The following is a 26234-nucleotide window of genomic DNA, read 5'->3' as shown; positions in this document are numbered from 1 at the left end:
ATATAATGTTTAGGGATCTTTAGGATTAAATGTTTAGGGTTAGTGTACAAATCTAGATTAAAGTTTTTAGTTAGGATTCATAAATCAGCTCATTTTTTAGGGTTAAGAAGTGATGATCATGCTGTAAAAAATTATAGTTAGTCTTCACATCATGGTTAGGTTTATGGATAAATTTTGGACCTTAAAATGATATAACTTTATGTTTAAAGGTTTATGTTTCTAGGGTAACTTAGATTTTATGGTTATAGTTAGAATCAACCTGTCAATTCTAGGGTAAATATATAATGTTTAGAGTTAAGATTATGATTAAATTTAGATGAGAATTAGCATTGTGTTACATGACATTTCTAGGGTTAGGATTGCACAACTATATTTAATTTTTAGATTAGGTTAAATAGTCAAAGTTTAATTAGACTTTCAAGATTAGGGTGAGGAGGTGAAGGAAAAGTTTATATTAGGGTTCATATATGTGACCTAACTCATTGGAACTAATGTTAAAGGGTTAGTTCATTGAAATTAAATTATTAGAGGTAAGGTGAAGATTTAAACACATAAAAACACACACACACACAAAAACATATATGAACTTAAATTTTAATATATATTACAAGTTCATGTGTGTACATTAAAAATTTAAATGTATGTGTACATATCCACATTATGTATGTATATATACACACATACATACATATATACACACACACATATACATGTACATATGTATGTGCATGTATGTATGTATGTATGTATGTATGTACACACACACACACACACACACACACACACACATGGTATATATATGCATATATATGATATATATACCTATAAACAAGATATATATGTATACATACATGATATATATACATACATAGACATGATATATATACATACATATAAATATATATATACATACATACATATCTATATACACATACATACATACATACATACATATATATATAATGAAACTAAAAATGTATAAAATAGGTAAAAAAAGGAAAAAATCATACCTTTTTTGAAGGTTGGTAAATTTGGATGCCTCTCCTCTTCCTTGCACTTCTGATCGAAACTTTTTGGCTGCTGTTGAGCAAAACTTTTTGCCATTGTCGAAAATGACATGTGGGGTCACGTAGACCTATTTGAACATTCACATTTTTCTTAGTTTCAATTGAAACTAAGGAGCCTGATTGTGGGGTTAACAAACCCCAGTCGGGCTTCATAGTTCTGATCGAAACTACATAGAAAGTTTCGATCAAAACTTTCTATGTAGTTTCAATTGGAACTACATTTCATGGAACGTTTTGATAGAAACTTTCATTTTGATTAGTTTCGATAGAAACTAATTAGTTTCTATCGAGACTAAGAAACGAAAAATTCCTAGTCGTGCGATTTTGGAGGAATTTCTTCCTCCGAAAAAGTGTAACCCACTATTGTGGGTTCACCCCCCTTCTTACTTCATATCTTCTCAAGTTGGCCTTTCTTATATATCATAAGCTAGGAAGAGTCGGCTTGAATACCCTTCCAAAATATCAAAATGGTCAATCTCAATTAATAAAATATTTGACGATTGCTTTCTATTGTCAATCGGTCAACACTAGGACTGAACACTTAGTTGACATTGTCACGTCTTCAATGCCTGACCACTCGGTCAATACTGCAAACAGGAATCCATTTATTAACCAATTGCTCAATTAATACTGGAAAGTCTTCATTACCCAGCTACTCGATTAATATTGAGATATACAAGGTTAATACTGCAAACTCTACATTACTTGGTTAATACTAACATTTGTGTAAACATCAATGACAATATACAATTGAAGAATTGTTTCAAATAGTTCTAGCTTATGATACTTTAAAGTTTTAAACTGACCTTGTATGGCTTCAAACTTTATGCTTTTAAGACTTTATGTGTTAGATAGGTTAATGTGGTATAGCTACTTTTGTAACTATGTTTTTCTTTGGTAACTGAAATATGGATGTTGGTAGTGTTTAAATTACGGTTACGATGAACTTTATGTTATGGGTGACTAGAGGGGTTAATTTTGTTTTTTATTATTATTTAGAATTAAGAGTGAATTGGCATTGTTTCTGATTGGTAGAGTTTTGAAATATTATTGTTTTATTTAAGGACCAACCCCCAATTTTAACTACTTTAATATCAAAAACATAAATAACCAAAATCTTACTTCTACAACCTAAAGTATAACAAAATGAACTATAACTCAAGAAGACAAACATAAAGTATTATATTATAATGAAAAAACAAACAAGTAGGGAATCACAAAATGAGTCAATTCTAGTGTTTAAACATTATGGAAGAGTTAATGGTCACAACCCTATGTTACAACACATGACTCTAATTATTTGCAAGGAAATTTAAACAAATCCTTTAATTAGCTCCATCCTTGTCTATCTTCGCCAATATTCTTACGTTGGATCTGGCGCAGAAATTCCAGACATGTGCATCACCCTAAGACTCAACCTAAACATGATTCCATTTCACTTGATTTGTTCTTTAGATCGTCTTACTCTCCAGGTTATCCAAATCCGAACCATAAATTAAAAAATACTGATCAAACTCAAATGGTTTTTATTGTCTTATACCGGTATTTGAAAAGCTATTGACTGAGTTGATGCAAGGCCATGTTTTCCTTGTGATATAATATGCAATTCCCTTTAACGTTCATATCCATTTTGTTCTTCAAATTTCAAAGTCGGTTGGTAGCTATTGAAGGTTGTTATTTAAGAGAATAGTTTTATGATTCACTTTTCTATTTCGATAAACTATAACACAATACATATGAATATATCATTTTTTAAACCTTCAACTTTTCAGTCATGCAGTAGATTCCCATATTTGTGTCTTCTTTAAGTGCAATCTTAAAGAAATCAAAACACCCAGACGGAGATAGATTTTGCGTATAATTTCCAGCTTTTCAGAATTTCAGTCGGATACAAGTGCTCTCCTAAATTAAAAAATATCCCACGAATCTTTATCTCGAATTTCAACCCAGTGAATCAAATATTAAACTTTCTTTCTTTTGTGAATGTATGGCAGAAGAGTTGGACTGCTACAACCAGGAGCAGAGTAATAATTTAAAGAACTGCAACGTAAAAGGAGAGTTGTGGGTAACTTTATTTAAGGATAAATATTTCAAAAGCCTACAAGCGTACATTGTTTAATAAAGAAAGTTGTACATATTCCTAAACCAATTATTTTCCTCCCCTTATCCTAGCCTTAAGCCTTCTGTATATAAGCTTTTAATCTTACGGATCAAATTAGTTTTATGCATAATTTTCATGGCTTTCTTGATTGTGCAACGGCTTTAGAAAGCAAAGGTGGGACATAAAAGTCCATGTATGAAAAGGTGGGATTATGGCGGCGGGGTAGATTCATTATTGCACCTTGTCAAACAAGTCTAGAAAGTCTTGGTACCAGCAAAAGTGAACCATACAGAAGTAAAGTAAAGTATGATGGGACTACATTATTTTATAGAAATAGTTGCCCAATGACTATCCATGCATTATTATTGATTCCACTCTCTCATGGCCCATCCTTAGAATTGTGTGAAAGCATTATTATATGCAAAACGCCTTTGATTAACCACTTTATCTTGCAAACCCAACTACCATCAACCTCCCAATCAAATCAGCCTTTAAAATATTTGTTCTTTTATGCAGAGGCGAATTGTTGGTTAAGTTTTTGACTTCTATTCAGTTCTTAGCCATCCACAATTTGAAAAGAATTGTTGGAACTAGAAGAAATTTTTCAAAAAGGAAAATAAAGAGAATCTGGTCAATAGAAATGAACCGATACAAGTGAAGAAAATATATTTAAACAAGTTCAAGAAGGAAATCTACTGTAGAAAAGGATGAAAGTAGTATATGGCAGTTTTAAATCCCAAATCACTGGCAAACCTTTCGGTGGAAAGCCATTTCAGCCATTACAAAGAGGAAAACAGAAAGTTCTCTTCTGCAAAGTGAAAGTAGATGATCATGTAAGCTTTTTATATTTCATTGTTTTTTAATAAAAAGATTTAACATATTCCTGAGTCATTAAATAATATGTTATCATATCGTTATATTACACCTACATGCCTGTGTATGCTAGAATAGTAGACTCAAATTTCAAAAAATCTAAAATACACTGTTTTAAAAAAAAAAATCAACATTTGATCTTATGATCTGCATATTTTGTTATCGAAAACAACAAAATGTTTGAGAAAAAATAACTGTGGTTTCGTAAATCTGAACAAAAAATATGTTTGACTTTATTTTATCTTTAGTGCATTTTTTCTATAGATTAGTCAGGGCCCTCAAAATTTACAATGATAAAAGGGATAAAACATGTTTCATTCGAGAACTACTTATGAATCAGTATAAGGAAAACTGAAAATGATGGATTATAACATGTATTTCTAGAGCAAATCGTATGAGTTAATAAGCTCATAAGATGAATATTTGATCCCCTTAGAAAATTTGACATTTTTGAATCAATATCATGTTAGAGAGAGCTCACAAAAGAATGACACTTCCAGAATAGGTAAAACAACAATTGTACAATGATTTTCATTCTCCGGCATGCCAGGAAAACTATTTTGTGCTAATACATTATCTTTACTTCTTTCCAATAGTTTTTAATAAATTGGTTGGAATAGAAATTAAAATCTTTTATTTGTTATTAAATATTCTTTTATTATTATCAACTTTCTTTAAAATCATAGTTTTAATTCAGTTGTGATTCAATTTTAGAAAGAAAAATATAAATTGAATTTTTTCTTTAAATTTGAGATATTGGATGTCAAATGTTGCTTACAGTGAGTGTTTCTTTGTAGGAATGTAATAGAAGGGTGTGTAAGACTAAAAAAATAAAAAGATGGTCCTAGAAAATTATTTTAAACATGTAAATTTCCCACAATTCATATTATAGTAAATTGCTTCTAAAATTGACTGTATTTTCTCTTTTTTCATCAATATTTCATATCACATTGTTGTAATCTATTATCATTTATATTTTACTCAACATTTAAATATCAAATCATATATAAACTTACATCGATTCATTTGACACTGCTCTATTTAAAAATATATATTATGACAACATTCTAAAATATAAATGTTTTCTACTTATTTATAATCTATGTATAACAATATAGTAATTAAAAACTGTTCTTTAACATTAAATAAAAGCGAATTTGCCAATCTTTCCTACCAATGAATATAATTGTCAGGAAGTGGTATAGGTGTATCTGCCCTCAAATTAAAAGCTTCCATAAGAAATCGCACTAAAAAAGGGCCAAAATGGACGAACTCAAGGTTCGTAAATTTGTTCTCAATAACAGTTTTCATTACATTTATTTTTATTGTGAATTTTTATAATTTTTGGGAATGAATCATACGAGATCAAAGGTGGATGGGTTTTTAAGAGTTAGTAGCTCACTTGTAAAGAATTACAACAGCAAAAAGTACGGCCATGGATTCGAGTCCAAGCTGATCTATGATAAACCTTGACAGATATTTGACAGCAAAACCCTCTGATTGAGTGCAATCAAAACCTAGACAGATATTTGACACCAACATTTCTGGCTAAAAAATCCAGAAGAAATCATCAAAATAAACGTCTGTTATCCATTTCTCTTTGTTAACAAAAAGCTTACTCGAAATATATTGGAGACTCAACATGATCCACAATAACGAGAAGAAGAGACTCGAACCCAAAGTTCAATTTAAAATAATTATGTAATGAAGCATGTAACTCCTATCCATGCAGGTAAATGAATCAAACAATTTCCATCCACCAGTCCATAACAAGGAAATTCATATTCATACATCATACACTTTCCAGTGAAAGAAACTATCTATTATTGCTTCTCCTCCAACCAAAACTATGTAGAATACCATGCAGCCGGTAATACATTCTGATGAAAGATGCAACATTCTTATCCAAATGGCCTGTTTTTCTATTTGTCAACAATTAGAGTCAGCATCTAGCTACACTGATAATAAGCCCAGTTATTTAAAAATATACATATACGAGGAAAGCAACTCATTGATTATATATATACCTCAAATCTTCTTTGGCGTCACAAATTAATGTTGCCCATTTATTTCATTAAATCTTTCTTGAATGATTAACTGCTTAACTCTCACTAACCCACAAATGTGTTATCATCTTCATCCTGTTGCCATCTTGTGCCTCTCTAAATCTCTATTCAGCATATCCTTCCAATTATCTATTGATTATTAGATTCATATTTACCCAGGATGATGGAGTCCCTGAAGTAAGGAAAAGCATTATTTTTGGTTTGTACTGAGATCTCAAAAATAATCGATTCTGGAGATAAGTATGACCATAATGACGAACCAAAAGGGCTATTGCCCCAGATTTGAAATTCTATCTAGTATCCAATTTGACACTTGGCAAACTATTAACTGCCACAAGTATGAAATCCCTTAACAAAACTTCATAAAATTTCAAAAGTTCATCTATCATCATTACCTGTGAAATAAGGCCTCGGTTTAAAACTTAAGAGAGTAAGTAGTAAACTTAGTGACAACATGAATGGAGAACCGTTAAGTTAAGCTACACACTGTTCATAAGATGTCCTCTAGGACGAATGAAACAAATAAGAACATTGACTACAGATTACTAAATGACTAAAAGTAATGAAGTGCATTCACCAGGTGATTCGATCAAGTCACCAATTTACAAATGCCCATGCTGTTTCTATAAATGGGGAAGATAATCAATAGCGGCTACCTATTAACCTCTACTTTTCAAGAGAGGTTAACAGAGAGAACCCACATGAATACACTTGACATAAGAACAGTTGAAGTGGACCTAAACTTACCATAATATGATACAAAAAAAGCTGCTGAACTGAAAGAACTTCTGAAATTCATATGCAGAGTGTTAGGCCAAGAAGGATCAGCAAAATAATTCCCATGGTAAGCATTAGTACAAATTGTTGTTTGGCAGCAAATAAATATCTAAGAGTAAAATGGGTAGTAGTACCTCCCTCCATGCAAAATTGGAAGTAAAACTTGATAAATTTTGCAGGTTTGGAGAAATTGCGTTTCACCAGTCACGCGAACCAAACCTATGAGTCATAACAAAGTGCAACAATAGGGTAAAGCTGTGTTAATCTGAGGGATGTTGGCTAATTTGTGCAATGAGGAAAATATGTGCCGCGAGGGCATCCCTTATGCTCTCCGCAACCTCATCCCCCTCCTGAGCGACATAAAAATCATTGCCAACAGATTCCTGCTCGTCGGGCATGGGTTCCATGTAATTGATCAAGAAATTATGGAGAATACAGGCAGCATTAGCAACGGAGGGCAGAAGTTCCACATCCTCCCACCGCTGGTGCATGGCGAGAAGCTGCCATCGAGACTTGAGCACACCAAAAGCTTTGGAGATGGAGCTTCTGGCATGCTCGTGCACCGAATTGTAAAGCTCCTGTCTTGCACTGAGAATGGGAAGGTTGTTATCGGGGAGATAGGGAGTAAGCAACCATGAATAGAGAGGGCAAGAACTGTCTCCAATGATGTACTGGGGCATTAGGACGCCATTGATGAGCTCAGCAGGGCGGCCATGAAGGAGCTCCTGGGATTCCTCCACCCTTATGTAGAGATTAGTGTGTGGCAGGATATTGGGAGGGGTATTTGCCCCCTTCCAGCCCACTGAAATATCAAGGAAGCGTCCGGTGGAATCGACCAGGGCTTGCATTATGACTCCATAGCGCCCCTGCGGATCTCTGTACTCATCGGCATGATGATCAGCCGGAGGGCTTTCCACGTGGAACCTGGTGTACCCAATGACTCCACAGCAATTGGGCATTCCCAAGGAGGCAAAATTGGCTATGATGGGCATCAGGGTTTCCGGCGAGGAGGGGAATTGGGAGAGATGGTAGAGGCGGTTATTGATCGCCTGACATACCTCATCGAAGGCCTTGTAAGCAAAGGTGTCGCTCATGCCGAACTTGCGCCCAACTGACTTCAACGTGGCGCCGTGTGCGAGCCTGTACAGCGCCGCCCCGAGCTTGTAATCGGCAGGGATTGGAGGCATTTGTATGTCCCCTGCCTGATCAAGAGCAAGGGATTCGAGAAGGGCATGGAAGGTGGGCTTTGTCATGCGGAAGTTGTCCCTCCATTCTCTGTCCTCCGTCACGGACGATGAGAAGCGGTGGAACCAAGAAGAGGTCGAAATGTTGGAGTTGCTGCTGCGACCCACTCTGTCTCCACCGTTTCGATCATGGGAAACTGCCTCGGCCAGAGAGAACATCATGTGGAGCTTGGTGAGGGCCAGTGTTGTTGCCTGAACAGAGGCCTCCAATGCCATCGTCTGGCTTGGTTGAAGCAGCAGATCATTGTCCATCAGGAATTGCTGCACTATCACCACCACCGCTGCCACCACCGATAGCACCGCCGCTAGCTCTTCTCGCTTCAGTTTTACCCTCCTATTTGGGGGCGCCATCACGAAAAGCTGGTTTCGCACCACTAATAGCTGCGCTTATCTTGCAATGCCCAACTTCCACAGCTTCAGATTTTCCATTACATGCTTGCAAGCTACTGAACAGTAAACAGACGCATGGACAATAGTCCCTCCGTTATAACTTCTAAAATGTATAAACAGAAAGGTATTAATCTCTTGGCACACAATAAAGAAGATAGATGGAGTGCAAGCTTTTCAATCAACTGATTCAAAGGTCTTCAATGGAACATTCCGATTTGGTTTCTTTTTGGGATTTGGATTCGCTGGTAAACCACAACATAAACGTCCTGCTTTTGTATAATTTTACTATGACATTGTTGCTGAGTAGACTCCTCTGATTGCATGAATTGTACATATGAAGAACGTGGCTTTTGATATGAGGAATTTCTCGGCTGTGGACAACCCACAAAGGATCTGGTCTTACATCCAAACTGCTCTGTTTATGAATCTACCTACATAACCATTGGCAATGCTGATAAGGACAATGGCTTTTATCAAGATTGGTACATATTCAGACTCTAATGTTACCGAGAAATGAAAAGAACCATGCTGTTTTGCATGGAAAAAGTGGAGGCTAATCGATTCTCAACTTGGCACAGACTAGTAAGTGAATGCGGCCTTCAGCTTTTGGAAATGGGTACTGATTGTAAAAAACAGAGAAAACATGAAGTGAATGAAGGTGACTTCTTGTCTTTCACTTCTGTTTCAGATCATCATGAGATTGCGAGTGAGATTTAGGAGATTTGGCCTAGCTTGCAATGTTTCCAAATCAATGTCCCGGGACAACCGGGCAGATTGGAACAGAAGCAGCATTAATGGCTGCAAAAACACTTGCTATGGAAATGTTTTGTGTCGAAAGCTCAAGAAGTTATGTGGAAAACAAGGAAGTGCAATTAATAGATATAACACAGAGTGGGACATGCGGGAAGAGCTGGATACACCAGGACGATCATGGAAAGGTTTTGTATTATATGTTGGGGTGTATAACTAGCAATGCTTGATATTGAGGGAGAACGAGGGGTAGATGTATCCATGAGAGGCATTAATTGTTGGGAATCCTGAGACAAGTACATTGATGTGAGTCGAACACCTTGAGGCTTTGAATAATATGTATGGTATCTCTCAGGACAGACATGAGGAAAACAATGGTCAAGCTTGAATACAGAAAGATTGGTTGGACCGACATTAAACTGTCATATCTCACAGTATATTTTTAGGTATGAAAGAATTGTCTCATCTGAAGGACACTATAAGGGCAATTGAAGTTGAAAGCCAAAAGGGAGAAAGAGCCAGCTAGACTATAATAATAGTGTACATATAGGCCTGCCTCTTTTGCTGTACTGGGTTCTGCACTTGCAGAGAGAACTGTTCAAGACCAGCTTTATAATTGATAAATGAAAGGGGGAGAATAAAACCAGCCAACTAACCAAACCGATAGCTTTGCCAGACCAATGAAAAAACTTGAGACCAGATAGTTGTTTAAAAAAATTAAAATTAGCTCTGACCAGCTGCATTTTGAGCAGGAGTTGTACAGATCATGGCGTCCAGAGAGATATATTTGATTGCCCAAATGTATGTTGTGTGTTGTAACTCGTGATATGTTGGTAGGCATGGAGTACTATCGACATACCATGTGGTCGCCAAGAAACCCATTGGAAACTCATGGAAACTGAGCATTGCAGCTTGGAATCCAGACGATCTTTTGAATTTTTTATTGCAAACTTGCTTCCCCAAAAAAAAAAATTTGGACATCCATGGACTGGCTGCTTTGGTCAAAGGTGTCAGAAAGGAATCATGGTCATTGGTAATACTTATTTTGATATCTGCACAACCTTTGGTTGGTAGCTTTAGACAAGATAGGTTCAACTATCAAGATACCCATTGCATGCCACGCACTCTATTCACGTCTAATTTCTAAGGACTGTTACAAATGATTTCAAAAGTACCTACGTCCAAGTGGAATAGGTATGTATACCTAGGTAGCAGTTTGATATTTCTTTTCCTTTCGGAAGAATTCAAATTATTTCTACCAGTTACCGAGAAACCCAATGTTGTTAAATTGGCATTTCTATATCTATATACCTATATGATGCTGAGTTGGGGCCAACATCAATTTTGTAGTGAGGTGAATAATTGTTTTTATTAGTCTAACGCAGCGAAGGTAAGATGGGGGTCTAAGGTAAGAGATTAGGTGTATGTTGAGAATGTGAGAAATTGAGATGGGAAGTGGATTAGTACCTATCACTTTTAGTTTTAAATTTTTTTCATTATATATATATTGATAATTCTTTTGTGTAATCGATAACATTATCAATATTTAATGTATTTATGTGATGAGTAGTAATGTAAAGTAATTAAACAAATAATAAATACAAAGACATAATACAATAATTTTGGCATTGCAAAAAATTCTTGGTTGAAGGGAAAAAATGAGTAGGGATGATACCGATAACTTATCACTAGAACAATAAGATATCCTATTAAGAGCTTACAATAATGTCATCTTTTGAGTGACTACGCACCGTTAAAAGTGTTTAATACCTTGTTAAGAGTATCAACAATCTTATTAAAGACTATTATGTTAAAAGATCGAATCTCACTAATACAGTGTTCACCCTATTAAAGGATTTATAATGATTTCAAAATAACAACTTCTAAGTCATGTTAAAAGACCATCTTGTCAATGGATTTAACAATCTTGTTGACAAACTTGTTAGGTATAAACAATAAGAAATTGACATGTATTTGCCTTTCCCTTTTGCTTGATAGGCCCACTTTGCTCTTTTATTGTCCGATGCCTTTCCGATAGTTTGTTGCACTATTAATTGATTTTCTTGTCTGATAGTCACTATGTTAATGCAAACAAAACCTCTCCAACTCTCCTTGTTTTGCATTCCTCTCTCTTCTCTCTTTTCACTTATATCATCTTGCCTCGCTTCATGACCTACTTAGGGTTTCCAATGTTTCCATAAACCATTTTTTATTTTTCCTCTTTGCTTCGCCAATAGGTCTTATTGTTGTCGATAAGGTAAATTTTAGGGTACTGATAGCACTTTATCTTCTAGATAGTACTTCCTAAGCTGATAGTGAAACTCAATCATTTTCCTTTAATATTTTTGCTTAGTCTTTTTTCCTTTAACCTTTTTGCCAACAATGACAACCTCTAAAGTCATTACCAAAAGGGTCTAGGATTTTGTCTTGAGATAACAATCTCCCCCTTGGGTATTGATGGAAAAACTTGATAGTTATTTATCACAAATACTCCCCCTTTGGTCTTATTCCTTCATAATACTTTTTTGACCAATCATGTTTTTTGTTTACTGTATATAGTCAACTTCTCTTTCTATACACATATCCAATCTCTACCAATAATGATATATCAATCTCTCTGCTTTTGCTTTTGACACCAATGTCAAAGGCGAACAACAAAAAAACTTGCCACTGGTTTTATGTAGTTGCCTCTATATACTTCATTTACTAGTAATATGTTAGAAATAGGAAATACTAAGTGTCGGCGTTTTCAAAATTCCACAAACTTTTGTTTGGATATCTTTAACAATCTTTAAACATGCATATATGATCAAATTGAAAAGTAAACATAATAGTAACACAATGAAACTCATAACACCATTGTTTTTTAACTAGGGAAACCTTGGCCAAGGGAAAACTCTAGTGGGGATGGTACCCACAAAATGATACACTAATCAAAAGTATCTTATGAAAGATATTGACTATGTTAGGACTCTATTACATCTGTATAGTGTATATGTCCTTGTTAAAGGACTAGGCCTTATTAAAAGCCCCAATCATGTTAGGAGTTGTTATTACAATTACAAAAGTAGCAAGTTGAGCCCACTACTCAAACATGCATATACAATGATATAATCTGCGCACAAAAAGGTATAGATACAAAACTCTTTCAGATAGTGTTGATATCATTTTTTGTCCTTTGTAACTCTCTTTACAAAACTGATCATGCATCTATAATGTATTGTACTATTGTCAAGTTCACATCAATACTGATCATACAAAGTGTGCATTACAACATATAACATTACATCGCAATATCACACTTCTTACAAGTAAAATGTGTCTTCTTTATACTCAACTACTTAACTAGATGACCTTCATTTCCTTGCACATTTTCCAAATTTCTAATTTACTTTTTTCTAAGTGATGATCAACATCTAGGACTTCATCCCTACCTTGTTAACGCATTGTTTTGGTAAACCAAAATATATTTACTCTATTATCTTCTTTGTCTTGCCTGTTCAACCTGTACCTGTAAAACTCACCATAACTATGTCCATACATTGAATGTACTTAAGATCTCTTAACCATAAGCACATTACATAATATATTACCATCCCTCAACTATGTATAACCTCAACTACATCTAGTAAACCACACTAAAACAAAATTGATAATTGTTCACTTTTTTCCTAAATTATACTTAGAGAATATTCGAAGTTTTTTTTTTTTTTGGATCAGTAAGAGGTCGAAGCCAAGATTCATTATTATTATGTGATGTGATTACTTGTTATTAATTATTAAGCTTTTGTAGAGTTGAACCCAAAACCTATTGAATAAGAGGCTCACAATTTACCATTGTGTTGTAGGCTCTTGCCTAGACAATATTCTAAGTTCAATCATCTAAAACTTAATCTTATGTTTTTTCCTTCTTCATAGTAGGAAAAATTTTCCATAGATAACAACCCTATATCATCCTTACATAGACTTCTAGCCAAATCACCAACATAATATTCATTAAGACATTGTTCCAGTTGTCCAGTAGACTCATAATACTTAAAATGTGAGTCTTTACCTATATTATTTGATCAACAATATGTTCTTCTATTGCAAGTGATAGTGTACTTAGTAGAGTGTTTGTCCTTTGCATCTTCTATTGCATAATATTCATATAAATGATAGGTGATAAGATTCTTCAGCTTTAGTTTCATTCACCATAAAAATTAACTTCATTACTTCCAAACCTTCCTTTATTATTTCTTGTAATTCACTCTATTTCTCTAATAGTGTTGTTGTGAATTCAACAAGTCTAGCTTTATTTGATTCTTTTTGTGACTTTATAGTCAATTCCCTTTTGATATTACATGTTTATTATCCATTTCTTCTAAATATATTTGTAGTTGTTTTGCACTCTGGCATAGGGATGGATGGAGAATTAGGGCTAGAGACGCACCTAACTATCCAAACACCTTGCTGTGTAAACACAATGAAAGTGAATAACAAAGAACAACACTAAGGAGAGATAAACAAAAAATGTCTTTATTGATTCATCATAATATCAACAAACATGCCTGACTTTGAGGCCTTTTGGGTTACAACCAATATAATGATCAAATATACATCAAAGTGCATCCAAAATGATACAGTTGTAATCAAATCTCCTAATTCTAGTTCATTCTTCTCCTTAATTTTCTTAACTCTAAACCTAAACTAGACCCACTACTTATACTTTCCAAAATGACTTACAAAAGATTCTAGATCTTTACATAAGAGAAGACTGACCTTATAACGATATGCATTCATCCCAATGGACGATCCTTACATTAAATGCATGACTCGAATTAAATAAATAAGTCAGATATCACTACAAACCAACACAAACAAACTCGGTTAAAGAAGGAACTAAGCATCTACAAACCAATGAGCTTACTTAACACTTGAAGGAGCTTAACAACCACATAACTGATGCAGGAGCATCTTGCATGGAAAAATTATTGTTAAATATATATATATATATATATATATATATATGGAGGAGAGAGAAAGTGACAAAAATTAGAGGAGAAATAAAAAATAAATAAAAAAGGAGAAAAGAAAGGAAAAGAGAATTTCTATTTTCGAGGTGCATAGGTGGCGTAAGTAGAAAAATAAAATAAAAATGGTTGTAATTCCATTTATCAAGGTGTGTGGGTAGAATTCTATAAAGTTATGAATATTGTAGAAAGTTGTGGATATTGTAGAAGGTTATGGAAGCTGTAGAAGGTTGTGGATATTGTGTAGGTAGAATTCTAGAAGGTTGTGGATAAGTCATGCATTGGGTGGTAAGTGCCTATTTAAGCAAGGCATATGAGAATTTCTAATCAAGCTCGAGAAGAAGGTGAAAGCTTGAGGAGTAGAAGCTCGAGAAGGAGAAGCTCGAGAAGGAGAAGCTTAGGAAGTAGAAGCTTTGGAAGGAAAGCTTGGAAAGGTGAAAGTTGTGGAAGGTGAAGCTTGGAAAGCTTGGAAGAGTGAGTTTTCCTGAATTTGTGGACAGAGCACCGAATGTGAGGCAGTTTACAGAAGGATTGTGATGGAGTTGTGAGTGTGTAGATAGAACGCCAAATGTGAGGCAGTTTACACTTGGATCTTGGATAAGGTTGGAGAAGAGCTAGTGACTATGATTTAGAAACAAGGAGGTTGCTTGGTGGCTTGCGAGCACAAGTTGAGATCTCAGAGGTTTCTACTAGAGTGTGGATCTGGGCTAGCTTGGGTTTGGATTGGATCTTGAGAGATCTTGCAAAAATGTTGTTGTAATTAATATTGGATTTTCAAGTATAATAAAATTGTCTTCATATTGTTGCATTCTTGGTTTTGAGTTGGTAAGGGTGGTGTGTCCCTTCATTAGTGGTATCAGAGCGTACCTTCATTAGTGGTATTAGAGCAGGAGTTCTTGAGTGTACAAGCAGATCACCGAAGTGTGAGGCAGTTTGTACCAAGACCTTGGTTGGGTGAAGTTTATTAGAGTGGGAGTTCTTGAGCATGTAAACAGATCACCGAAGCTGAGGTAGTTTGCACTATGACCTTGGGAGGACATGCAGATTGATCGATTGATGCAGAGATGGAAGACTGAACTTGTTGAGACATGATTGTGGAGAGCTGGTGGATTAAAAATCTGTTGTCCTAGACTTGTGATGTGGTTCTTGATTGTTCATGCGAGGTGGCAGGTTGCGATCTGACTTGCAAACAATTTGGTTGTCACAAGGAGCGTGGGAAGGATTTGTTGCAAAGGGTTTACAAAGATCTTGGGAGATGGCTCTAAGAGGATTGGACCCTAAGATGATTGCGAAAATCCATGATATAGTGGAGATGAATTTTTCTAAGATGTTTGCTTGATTGGATGCTAGATTGGCTGATCAAGCTAAGAAGGTCAAGGTGGAAGAGGTTGGTTTTGCTGATCAGTTTGTGGAGCCTGATGCAGAACCTGTAGAGCAAATAGAGGTTGTTGTTGAGGATATTCCTAACCTTGCTGATGTTGGGATGGAGATTGGTTTTCATGATCAGTTGGTTGAGTCTGACATGGAGACTATAGAGCATTTGGTCGTCGATGATCCGGTTGTTGTTGGAGGTGAGTTATGTATTGCAGAGTATCTTGTTGTGAGCAATGATATTGCTAGTTTGACATGTATTGATGGAGATCTACACGTTGGTGCTGATATGGAGTTTGTTGTTGTTGATGTGGGGTTTGTTGCTACTGGTGTGGATTCACTAGTTGCTGATGTGAATGAGGGTTTGTTGATGAAGAATTATGTTCAATTTGTTCTTGGGAGTGAGCATGCTAATTGGATGGTTGAGATTCTAGTGTTTGATAGAGTAATGCAAATGTGGAAGATTTGCATGGTGGTTTTGTTGTCCCTATTGAGGTGGAAACCTTTGGTGAAGATGAAGATGGTGGTAGATCTTTCTTTCTTTTTAGCATCAAAGTGTGGACACACTTTTTTATCTACCGGGGGACTCTGATGCAGGAGCATCTTGCATGGGAAAATTATTGAAAAAAAAGAAAAAAATCTGGGGGAGAGAGAAAGTGACAAAAATTAGAGGAGAAATAATAAAAAAATAAAAAAGGAGAAAAGAAAGGAAAAGGGAATTTCTATTTTTGAGGTGCATAGGTGGCGTAAATAGAAAAATAAAATAAAAATGGTTGTAATTCCATTTATCGAGGTGTGTGGGTAGAATTCTAGAAAGTTATGAATATTGTAGAAAGTTGTGGATATTGTAGAAGGTTATGGAAGTTGTAGAAGGTTGTGGATATTATGTAGGTAGAATTCTAGAAGGTTGTGGATAAGTCATGCATTGGGTGGTAAGTGCCTATTTAAGCAAGGCATATGAGAATTTTTAATCAAGCTCGAGAAGAAGGTGAAAGCTCGAGGAGTAGAAGCTCGAGAAGGAGAAGCTCAGGAAGTAGAAGCTTTGGAAGGAAAGCTTGGAAAGGTGAAAGTTGTGGAAGGTGAAGCTTGGAAAGCTTGGAAGGCTTCAAGATGTGAAAGAGAAAGAGGAAGTGAAGAGTGAGTTTTCCTAAGTCTGTGGACAGAGTGCCAAATGTGAGGCAGTTTACAATAGGATTGTGATGGGGTTGTGAGTGTGTAGACAGAGCATCGAATGTGAGGCAGTTTACACTTGGATATTGGATAAGGTTGGAGAAGAGCTAGTGACTGCGGTTTAGAAACAAGGAAGTTGCTTGGTGGCTTGCGAGCACAAGTTGAGATCTCAGAGGTTTCTACCAAAGTGTGGATCTGGGCTAGCTTAGGTTTGGATTGGATCTTGAGAGATCTTGTAGAAATGTTATTGTAATTGCTAAGGATTTTCAAGTTTAATAAAATTTCTTGGGAAGCATTTTATCTCTCTTTGTCTTCATATTATTGCATTCTTGGTTGTGAGTTGGTAAGGATGGAGTGGCCCTTCGTTAGTGGTATCAGTGCGTACCTTCATCAAGTTGTATCAGAGCATACCGTCATCAATAACTCACCCAAAGCAGGAGCTTGTCCATCATAGGGAACTCAACTACTACTGCACTCAGCAATCATTGTGCTCAGCCAATACTAGAACCTAACAATAACTGACAAAAAGAAAAACTTAATGAGTAAGATAGAAAGGCAACCCAAGATGCTTCTACATCAAACAACAAGGATTGAAAGAAATGATTCTCCTGAATCTTGAAAGTGTGACAACCTGAGTTAAATCTAACTTAGATTGAGAAATCCATGTAGCATCTTTCACTAGTTTGTTCTTCCACTTCACCCAATATTCAAAGTAACTCTTTCCTCTTGTTCTCTTGCTAACTTTGGGATCCAATATTTGTTCAACCTCTTCAATCTACTTCTTAGGATAATCATCTAGCACAAAAACTTCATCATTTGACGCATGATACTCATAAAAGTCGGCAACATTGAATATAGGAGATATATCCATGTCATCAAGAAACTCAACTTCATATGCATTACCATTGTTAAGCTTCTTCAAAATTCTATAAGGTCCAAACTTTTTCATCTTCAACTTACTATTTGTACTGGAATATAAAATCTACCTTTCTTCAAATGAACCATCACCTCATCTCCAACTTCAAAAACATGATATCTTCTAGACTGGTCTGCATTCTCCTTATACTTCTGATTATTGGAAACTTACAATTGGAAAATTTGTTGTTTCGTCATTGATGTCAAATCTATTGATGAGACATACTGCTACCTAATCTAATTGTCATATCTATTTGATTGATGAAGATGATTTGAGAATTTGATCATAACTATAGCACCAAGAGGAAAGGTTGAAGTTATGAAAAGGGAGTTACAATGGAAATTTGATTAGATAGACTTTGATAAAGCAAAGTAATTGTTGATGTCAAGAAAGCTAAGCCAAGCTAGGCAGAAGAATAAAATACTAAGGAATGCCCAACAAATCTAGTGTTGACCAAGCATTAGTATTGATTAAGCAAGTTAGTTAATGCTGAGCCATAAATCTTTATGACTGAGTATTTCAGGGATGATCGAGTGTCAAAATTTAGAGATTGTCAAGTGACAAAAAGAGAATAAATTCATGGAAATCATAAGATCAGGCAGACTCAGTTGATTTCTTGGGCGATGTAAACCGTGTTGAAGATAAGATTGATGAGTTGGATCATTAAATTCAAGGAGAGGATTAGGCAAAGACCTAACAGATGGATTCTAGAGAAGTTTCTAGAGGATGATCAAGAAGATGGACATATACATTGAATCAATTTAAACCTGATTATAAACCTTTTAAGATCTACGGTGGAAATGGAAAACAGTAAAGAAAGAATTTCTTATTTAAAGAGGTACATAGACAAACAAATTATCAAGGAGATCAACCATGAAATTAGGAGATCAAAGAAGTGCAAGTGCAAGGCACATACATACAGAGGTGGATTAGAATCACACAAGAGTGTGAGTGACTAGGTGTTGGGATTAACCTCAGATAGAAATAACAGTTACAAACAAATATAACTAATATCAGAAAATAATAGATCACACATAAGAGAACACAAGACACTAAGATTTAATGTGGTTCACCCAATCCCTGGGCTACATCCACCAACAACAAGTCCAATATTATTATGATCAAGCGATTACATCCTGATTACAATCTGTAATCCCTTACAGCTCAATATCACCGTAATAACCAATTTTTGAATCACACCTTATGAAAATCCCTAACCCTATGCCTTTTTATAAAAGATTTTTGCCACTTACAAAATTAGGGCTAGAATAATAGAAAAATAGTAGCCGATGCCTTTTACAATATAAGGTCATTTTTGGCTTCAGGGGCACTGCCCTCAAAACCCCCACAAGGGGGTTGCCCCTTGACCCCACCCTAAACTGCAATAGGGAGTGCACTTGGGTCACTGCCCCTTGACCTTGTCTTGGGGGCACTACCTCCAAACCCTATAGAAATAATCTGGAGGGAAACTGTGTCAAATAAACTTTTGAGTTTGATTAGGCTGCACATCACAACACTGTGAACCTAAAAAAGAAAGCTTGTAGATATGATGTTGTTATTCATAAGTGAATCAAAGCAGTAGGCTTAAGTGTTGATGAGAAGAGTGGATTGTTTTCTTGAAGGGTGTCCAAGAAAATCAAGATTATAGATGTCAATGGAAGGCTTATTAGTAAACTAGCATAAGGATTGGACAAAGATTTGAACCTACAAAAGTGAGTTGTAATCACAGATCAAGACCTATTGTTATCTTTCTTATCATTGTAAATAGTTTGTAATAGAGGTTGACTTAACAATCATTTGAAGACTTAATAGCCTATGTAAATCCTTTAACTAGGTGACATTCTAAATGGAATGATCAAAGTCCTCTTACAAGGCCACTCCTAACAAGATAATTAATCCTCTAACCAAGTCACATTTAAAAGTTTTTTTGGTAACCTTTAATAGGGTTGGCTCCTAACAGGGCTCACTTCAAAAGAGTGAATAAGAGTGACATGTTGCTGGTGGTTTTTCCCAAATTCGGTTTCCACATAAAATTCTAGTGCTAAAGTTATCATGAATACTTTATGTGTGTATACATTTGATGATAATGATTTCATTATGCAATGCAAGTTATGTTTATGATAGTTTTACAATAGAGACTGAGCAACAACAGGATAAGAAGAATAATGAAGCATTTATTGTTTAATTGTTTAAGTGATACATATTGTGTTAGATTGGGGTTCTCATCGCACCAAAAGACTGATCTATCAATGCTCGATATAACCACTCAACTTATAGTATGCAAGAGGTAGTTAAGCCCTTGTCACGAATTCCAAGGGGCACATTGAACAAATTTCTAACAATCTCCTCCTCAGCATTACCCCAGGGTCTAAGGGTTCAAACCTATAACCAAGCTCTGATACCACTTGTTAGAAACAATAGTCCACCAAGATAACTAAGGTGGGTGGGTGGTGGGGGGTGAATCAATTATCCAATAATTATAACATTTTTCAACCTTAAACAATCTTATCCATTCAACCAAAGTAAATAGTAACCATAACAAGATGCACATAGACAATTACACCAAATGTTTTAACTAGGGAAACCCTTGATCAAAGGGGAAAATCCAGTGAGAATGATGCCCACAAGATGATGTATTAATATTAACATTCCTTGTTAGAGGATGGACCTTGTTAGGAGTCTATTAAAATATTTAGTACATAAGAGTCCCTGTTAGGAGAATTTGAATCCCTATTACGAGATTCCAACCTTGTTAGGAGTTGTGTCAACCCTGTTAGGAGTTGTAGAAGACATAAGGATCCACTGTTTAAATAGCTTCTAGGGCAAGACCACTAAACTCACTATCCAACTGATCTCTCAACTATTCATTGTAGAATAATTGTGTGTATTGTACTTCAACTTGTTTCCTCTATCTTGTTAACTGGACCAATCACTATCAGTCCTTGCAGACCGATCATGAACCTCATATCCAAGTATCCAACTTCATATCACATAATAAAACCTCGACAATGAAGTTTCCTTCACTTTTTCCTTGCTCTTCTTATCTTTGCATTTGACTCTTCAATCATTCACATTCATCCATACATACTTCATCCATGTCTTATATGATAAAGGAAAATGTCCTTCCTTTATACCAAATGCATAAAAAAATTCCCTGAGTTGGTTGTTACACCTTCTTAATTAATTATTATAGGACCACATTAAGAACACATTACACTTAGCGATAACATTAATCTTTCACCTTGTAACTTGAATAACTTTCCGTACACATAACATTATGACGAGTGAACTTAGCCACATCATCACCAACATGTCTTCTTCACATCATTAACTTTGACTTCTCATAATAATAACTCTACTAAGAGATATAACAAGTTTACCAAAATATGCTTTTGTAAACTCTATTTCATAATAATCTTCATTGAAACTTGCATAACTTCTTCTAGACTTAATATCTTGTGCTTTCGAGGTTACCTTCATATACTAGACACATAGCATAATCTCTCTTTAACCTCGCTATTGAAAGTACTCAACAATCTGTTCGTACCAACTTGATCTTTCCAATGTTCTTCTGTCATATACCACAGAAAAATGCTATGTTGACATTAATGAAAAACACAGTTATCAATGTAACATATCACCATGATAATGATCTAATCATGTTTCTACAATAGTCCCCCATAGGAATATCATCAGCATTCATGTTCTTCATTTGCATATAGACACTTTCTATCTCTTTATGTTTGACATTTCCTTTATACTTTTTCTCTCTTTTAGGACACTTAGATGCATAATGACTAAATTCATTGTAAGTCCAACATTTAAAGATTTTCTTACCATCTTTTTCTCTTCTTACTAGGAGGGCTACTCCTTCAATCTCTCTATCCTCATTGGATTTGCTACTACTAGCAAATTCTCCTCTAGCACTTGTGCTCCTTTATAAACTAGGTCAAATATTCAAGGCACTAAAAGATGTTTCTATTCTGGTCAATTCTCTGGATTGTCTAAGCTCATTCTCAATTGCTTCAAGTCTTCCAAGCAATGTCTCCTTTGTGAAATCTTTGGTACAAGATATCAACAACTATATCATTTGAATTTCTGACTTAAATGGTGGTGTTAAGGTCTTTAATATCTTCCATATAACCTCATCATCTTCTTTGGTTCCTCCTTGAGATTTAATACCTACAATGATTTCTAATATTCTGCCTACATATGATCTTATAGATTCTGTAGACACTTAAAATTATCTTAAACACAATATTAATTGATTTAATATTTTCCTTGACACTATAATTGGTTATTTATTAATTAATTATATTTGTCATATTCTTCTACTTATTTAATTAAATAGGTTCATCTTCCTTATGTATTTTGAATTGAATTCAAATACATCCTCTCTAATATATTGAATTTATTTAATACATATTTCCCTAATAAATCCCCTTTTAAAAAAATCTCAATTTATTTAATTCCCTCCACTTTATTAAATTATTTAATCCTATGATTAAGTTAAATCCTATTTAATTTAATCCTAATCCCATCCTAAAAACCTAATCTACACCCATCACTCTCATCCTTCTAAGCCTACCCACTACTTAAAACCCACTTAACTAATCCTAAACACTTTTTAGCTCCTAAGTGTTTGCTCACACATGTGTGAGAAGCTCATGATCCAATAAAGCTTCCATTTCATTATTCTATTCACACCTCTTACACTTCTTACACATTTTTCCCCCTTTCCTTTCTCCAAGGTTTCTCATAGGTGTGAGAAAACCTTGAGCTATCACTTTCACTAAAAAGGCTTATCTTGACCTTTGCACGACTTGTCTCCTCAACCCATGTGTCTCCCTTGGGGCACCTATGTGGATGCCACATAGATGCCACTTTCCTAAGGCCTCTCTCAAACCTATAAATAGAGTCGTTGTCTCAAGCATTTTACATCTCCCTCATTTGCATTGTTATCATGCTAGTATAGAGTTAGAAGTTTCTTAGTGATTTCAATATTTTCTACTAGCTCTTTGTTAGTTGTTTATTTCTTGCATTGCTTTGCTTATTCATGATAGCATTGCACTCTTATATTTTCTTCTTACATCCACTTCCATTATCCATTGAGTGCTCTCAAGAATGGTTGCTTCCATATCCATCTCTTGAAGCATTCTTCATAATTTAGCTTACTTGCATGTTCATTATTGCATTTTCATATCATTGGGAATCATAGCTGTGTTTGGGAGAGCACACTCACATCCCTCACACTTAAGCACACTAACAAGACCTCTTATGGGCACCCTTGTTGAGCTACTTTGAGGTTGTGTGAAAACTCTTTCTTTTCAGTTGTATTAAGTTGTAAAACTCAAGTCTAATATTAATTGTTTTCAATTTGTTTTGAGTCTTTGATATGCATATGAACAACTAACATTTTCTTGTTTATGAGTGGTCTTGACAGGTTAGGTTTTCATTCATACAGATTCATCTTCCATTATTTTAGCATCTTGAAATGCACAAATCCAATTTTATAGCCTCAATTTCTTAGAATGTTCATCACCTTCAAAACTAGTTTCCAAAACTTTCCAAATCAAATATAAAAGTAACAAGTGACTTTTCCTGATTGTATTCAATTTTAGGAAGTGCAATCAATAGGGCTTCTCTAGCTCTCCTATTGGCATAAAAAGATCTCTTTCTTCCTCGGTACAAGTTTCCAAATCCTTTTTAGCAATGATTGTCTTTGATGTTTTTGTCAAGATCCAATATCCTGAACCCATACACAACAGATGTATCTTCATCTTTTCCTTCCAACTATCATAATTTGTTCCATTGAACTTCAGACTGTCTTTCCTGAACATGCTTGTCATGGATCTCCCAAAGTTAAACTTTATCTTCAAGGACCTGATTCTCTGATACCACTTGTTAGAGTGGGGTTGCTATTGCACCAAACAATTGATCTATCAATGCCTAATACAACCACTCAACTTATAGTACACAGGTGGTGGTTAAGCCCTTGTCACAAATCCTAAGGAGAGCGTTGAACAAATTTCCAACATATTGACCTTGAGTAACTGATTCACCCCCCCTGTCTTAGTTATTCTAAACATTTCTAACATTGATTACTTTGTTCCAACCTCAACTTCACTTCCTTATGAAAAGATTTCATAAAATCAACAAATACTTCCCCTTCAACACTTCTCTTCTCTTCAGCAACAACATCCCTCAAATTAGATATACCTCTAGGCTGCAGTCTAGTAACAATGTCAAAAGATATTTTTCCAATACTACTATTCATAGAATTATTATATACAAATTCAACTTGTGCCAATACCATATCCCAATTACTAGGCTTATTTCCAACTAAACATCTCAACAAATTACCCAAGCTTTTATTCACAACCAATGATAACTTTAAGAAACCCCTTCCAAAAAAATGCCTAAAATGCTGGTGAATTCAACATTTTGTGGGTAGGAAAATTTTAATGTTGAGGGTGATTTTTTTGTTCCATATAGGGAAATAAAATATTATATGTTGGTGATTTTTTTCTTGCCCTAGCAAAAATCATTTTAAATGTGGCGAATTAATATTTTTATTTTGCTGACAGATAAATAAATGATGGTTTTTTCTCCCTTGCCAAAAATGAGTTAATAATGTCAGAGGTGAATTACTTGTTTTGTAGGGAAATGAATAATAATGGTCTTGGCTAATCTTCAGTGGTAAACTGAAAAATTGTTTAATCTGAAAGCAAAATTTGCACATGTATTGGCTAGTGACTGTACTGACTATTGAGTAATCACTTTAAGTTTTAACTTGTGTACTATCTTAGGTGTATTATTATTATTATTAATGTCATAACATCATTACATCAATGTCACTATTACCAAGTCAGCTACTATCACTTTCATATTGTTAATAGTAGATACAATAGTTTTATTGATCGTTGATTAATTAGAGATCAACGATAGAAGATGCAACTCGAGGCCACTCACTTGAAAAGACCTAGAGTCACACGTAATTCTCTAGAATGGAGACACATGAAAAGGTTTGTATGAAAATCATTACTCAATGTCAGGCACTATCAACTGTATGACATTAATGCCAATACATTTCAACATTTCACACACTTGAAAATCAATAGAAATACAAAAAAAAAAGATATGAAAGGTCACGAACACCAAAGAATTAAATGCAACTACCATTAAATAGCCCCTTTAATTCCTCTTTCATGATCATTTTTCATATTCTTTAATCTAAATTCAATTTGCAGTTGCACTTTGCAGAGTTTCTTAAATCTTAGTCATGGATACACACTACAATGGCTCTACAGAAGCCCTTTATGGGTAGGATTCCTGACAATGCCCTTGCGATGGTTTGCAAGTGAGATGCTCAAAGTCCTTTTATATGCCATGCTATATTCATGGTACTTGGCCATGAATTCTTGAAAAATGATAAGAGGTACCGTGTGTCCATGGATATTACCTCCTGCTTCCTCGCGTCTCTTCTCGACCTTGGAAGCAGTCAAATAGACATGTTGATGCTTCTACATAACATTTTTAAGGAAACATTTTTAGAAGATGGTGTCAAAATTCTTGTATTGGTCGAGCAGGTACCGAGGTCGGGCATTGGCATCCCTTTTGTAGACTTAGCAGAAAAGTGTTGGGAGGAAGGCATCACGTGCACTATACATAAGCATCCTTTCACGCTCGACATGAATGAATGACAATTGACTCGCCATCGAAAGTGGATGCGGCTCAAAAAGGATTTTCTATGGAAGTGGTTGTTGTTGGACGACGTCAGTGAGTTCAGTGGCATCATCTTCTCCAACAAAATTCTTCACAGAGGAACTTGAAGACCTTTCTGATTCAAGGCTTCAAGCCCTCAGCCCCTCAGCCTGTTGATGCTTCCAACCTCCCTGGTTTCCTGGTTCCCTTTTTTGTATTTCCTAAATACTGTTTCCTTAACCCTTGCCCTTAGGGACAAAAAATAGTTTTAAGATATATGTATTTTTCTTTGGATTGGGCCTTGTTCTTTTTTGTAAATTATGAAATAGTAAAATTGCGATGATTTAATCAACTATTTTGAATATCTATGCTATGAATTAATATTATGTACATTGTATAGTCTAAAATATTATCAATGAAAACAATAGTTTTTGGCTTCTCAAATCGTTGTTCTTGTTAGTCTACAACTTTGTTTATGGCATCTCGATTCTCAATGCACCGTTGAAATGTTAGTTTGCAACTTTGTTAAAAATAATTAACTGTTAATAGTTATAAAGTTAGAACTTAGAAACAAGGAAAACGGTTTCAACAATCTCGATTCCCTTTATGATTTTGTATAAGATATTTGATTAACGATTTATAGTAAAAAATTGTTCAATCGAAAATTATCCAATAAAAAGTTTTGTAATTTCTAAAACTATTTTTCTTTAATTTGATTGGTTAAAACAAATGGAGTGATAAGAACGGATTTCAAGGAAAACTAAAGATTATACCTTTAACAAAGTTAAATAAT

At 34.9% G+C, this 26234-nt stretch overlaps 1 protein-coding gene across 1 annotated transcript; it reads right to left on the bottom strand.

Annotated features, from left to right (window-relative positions):
- Positions 1-6717: 6717 nt before the first annotated feature.
- On the bottom strand, positions 6718-9817 carry LOC149556697 (LOW protein: nuclease-like protein). Its single transcript, XM_089785905.1, has one exon. It carries the CDS (start codon positions 8477-8479, stop codon positions 7145-7147), a length of 1335 nt encoding a protein of 444 aa, XP_089642031.1. The 5' UTR covers positions 8480-9817; the 3' UTR covers positions 6718-7144.
- Between the last annotated feature and the right edge of the window lie 16417 nt (positions 9818-26234).

Source organism: Cupressus sempervirens, chromosome 5 (genome assembly GCF_028749045.1).
Source record: "Cupressus sempervirens isolate cs-2001-9-10 chromosome 5, ASM2874904v1, whole genome shotgun sequence".
NCBI classification, from domain to species: Eukaryota; Viridiplantae; Streptophyta; class Pinopsida; order Cupressales; family Cupressaceae; genus Cupressus; species Cupressus sempervirens.
The sequence above is the reverse complement of the archived record's forward strand: the minus strand, read 5'-3'. Positions and strand labels throughout refer to the sequence as shown.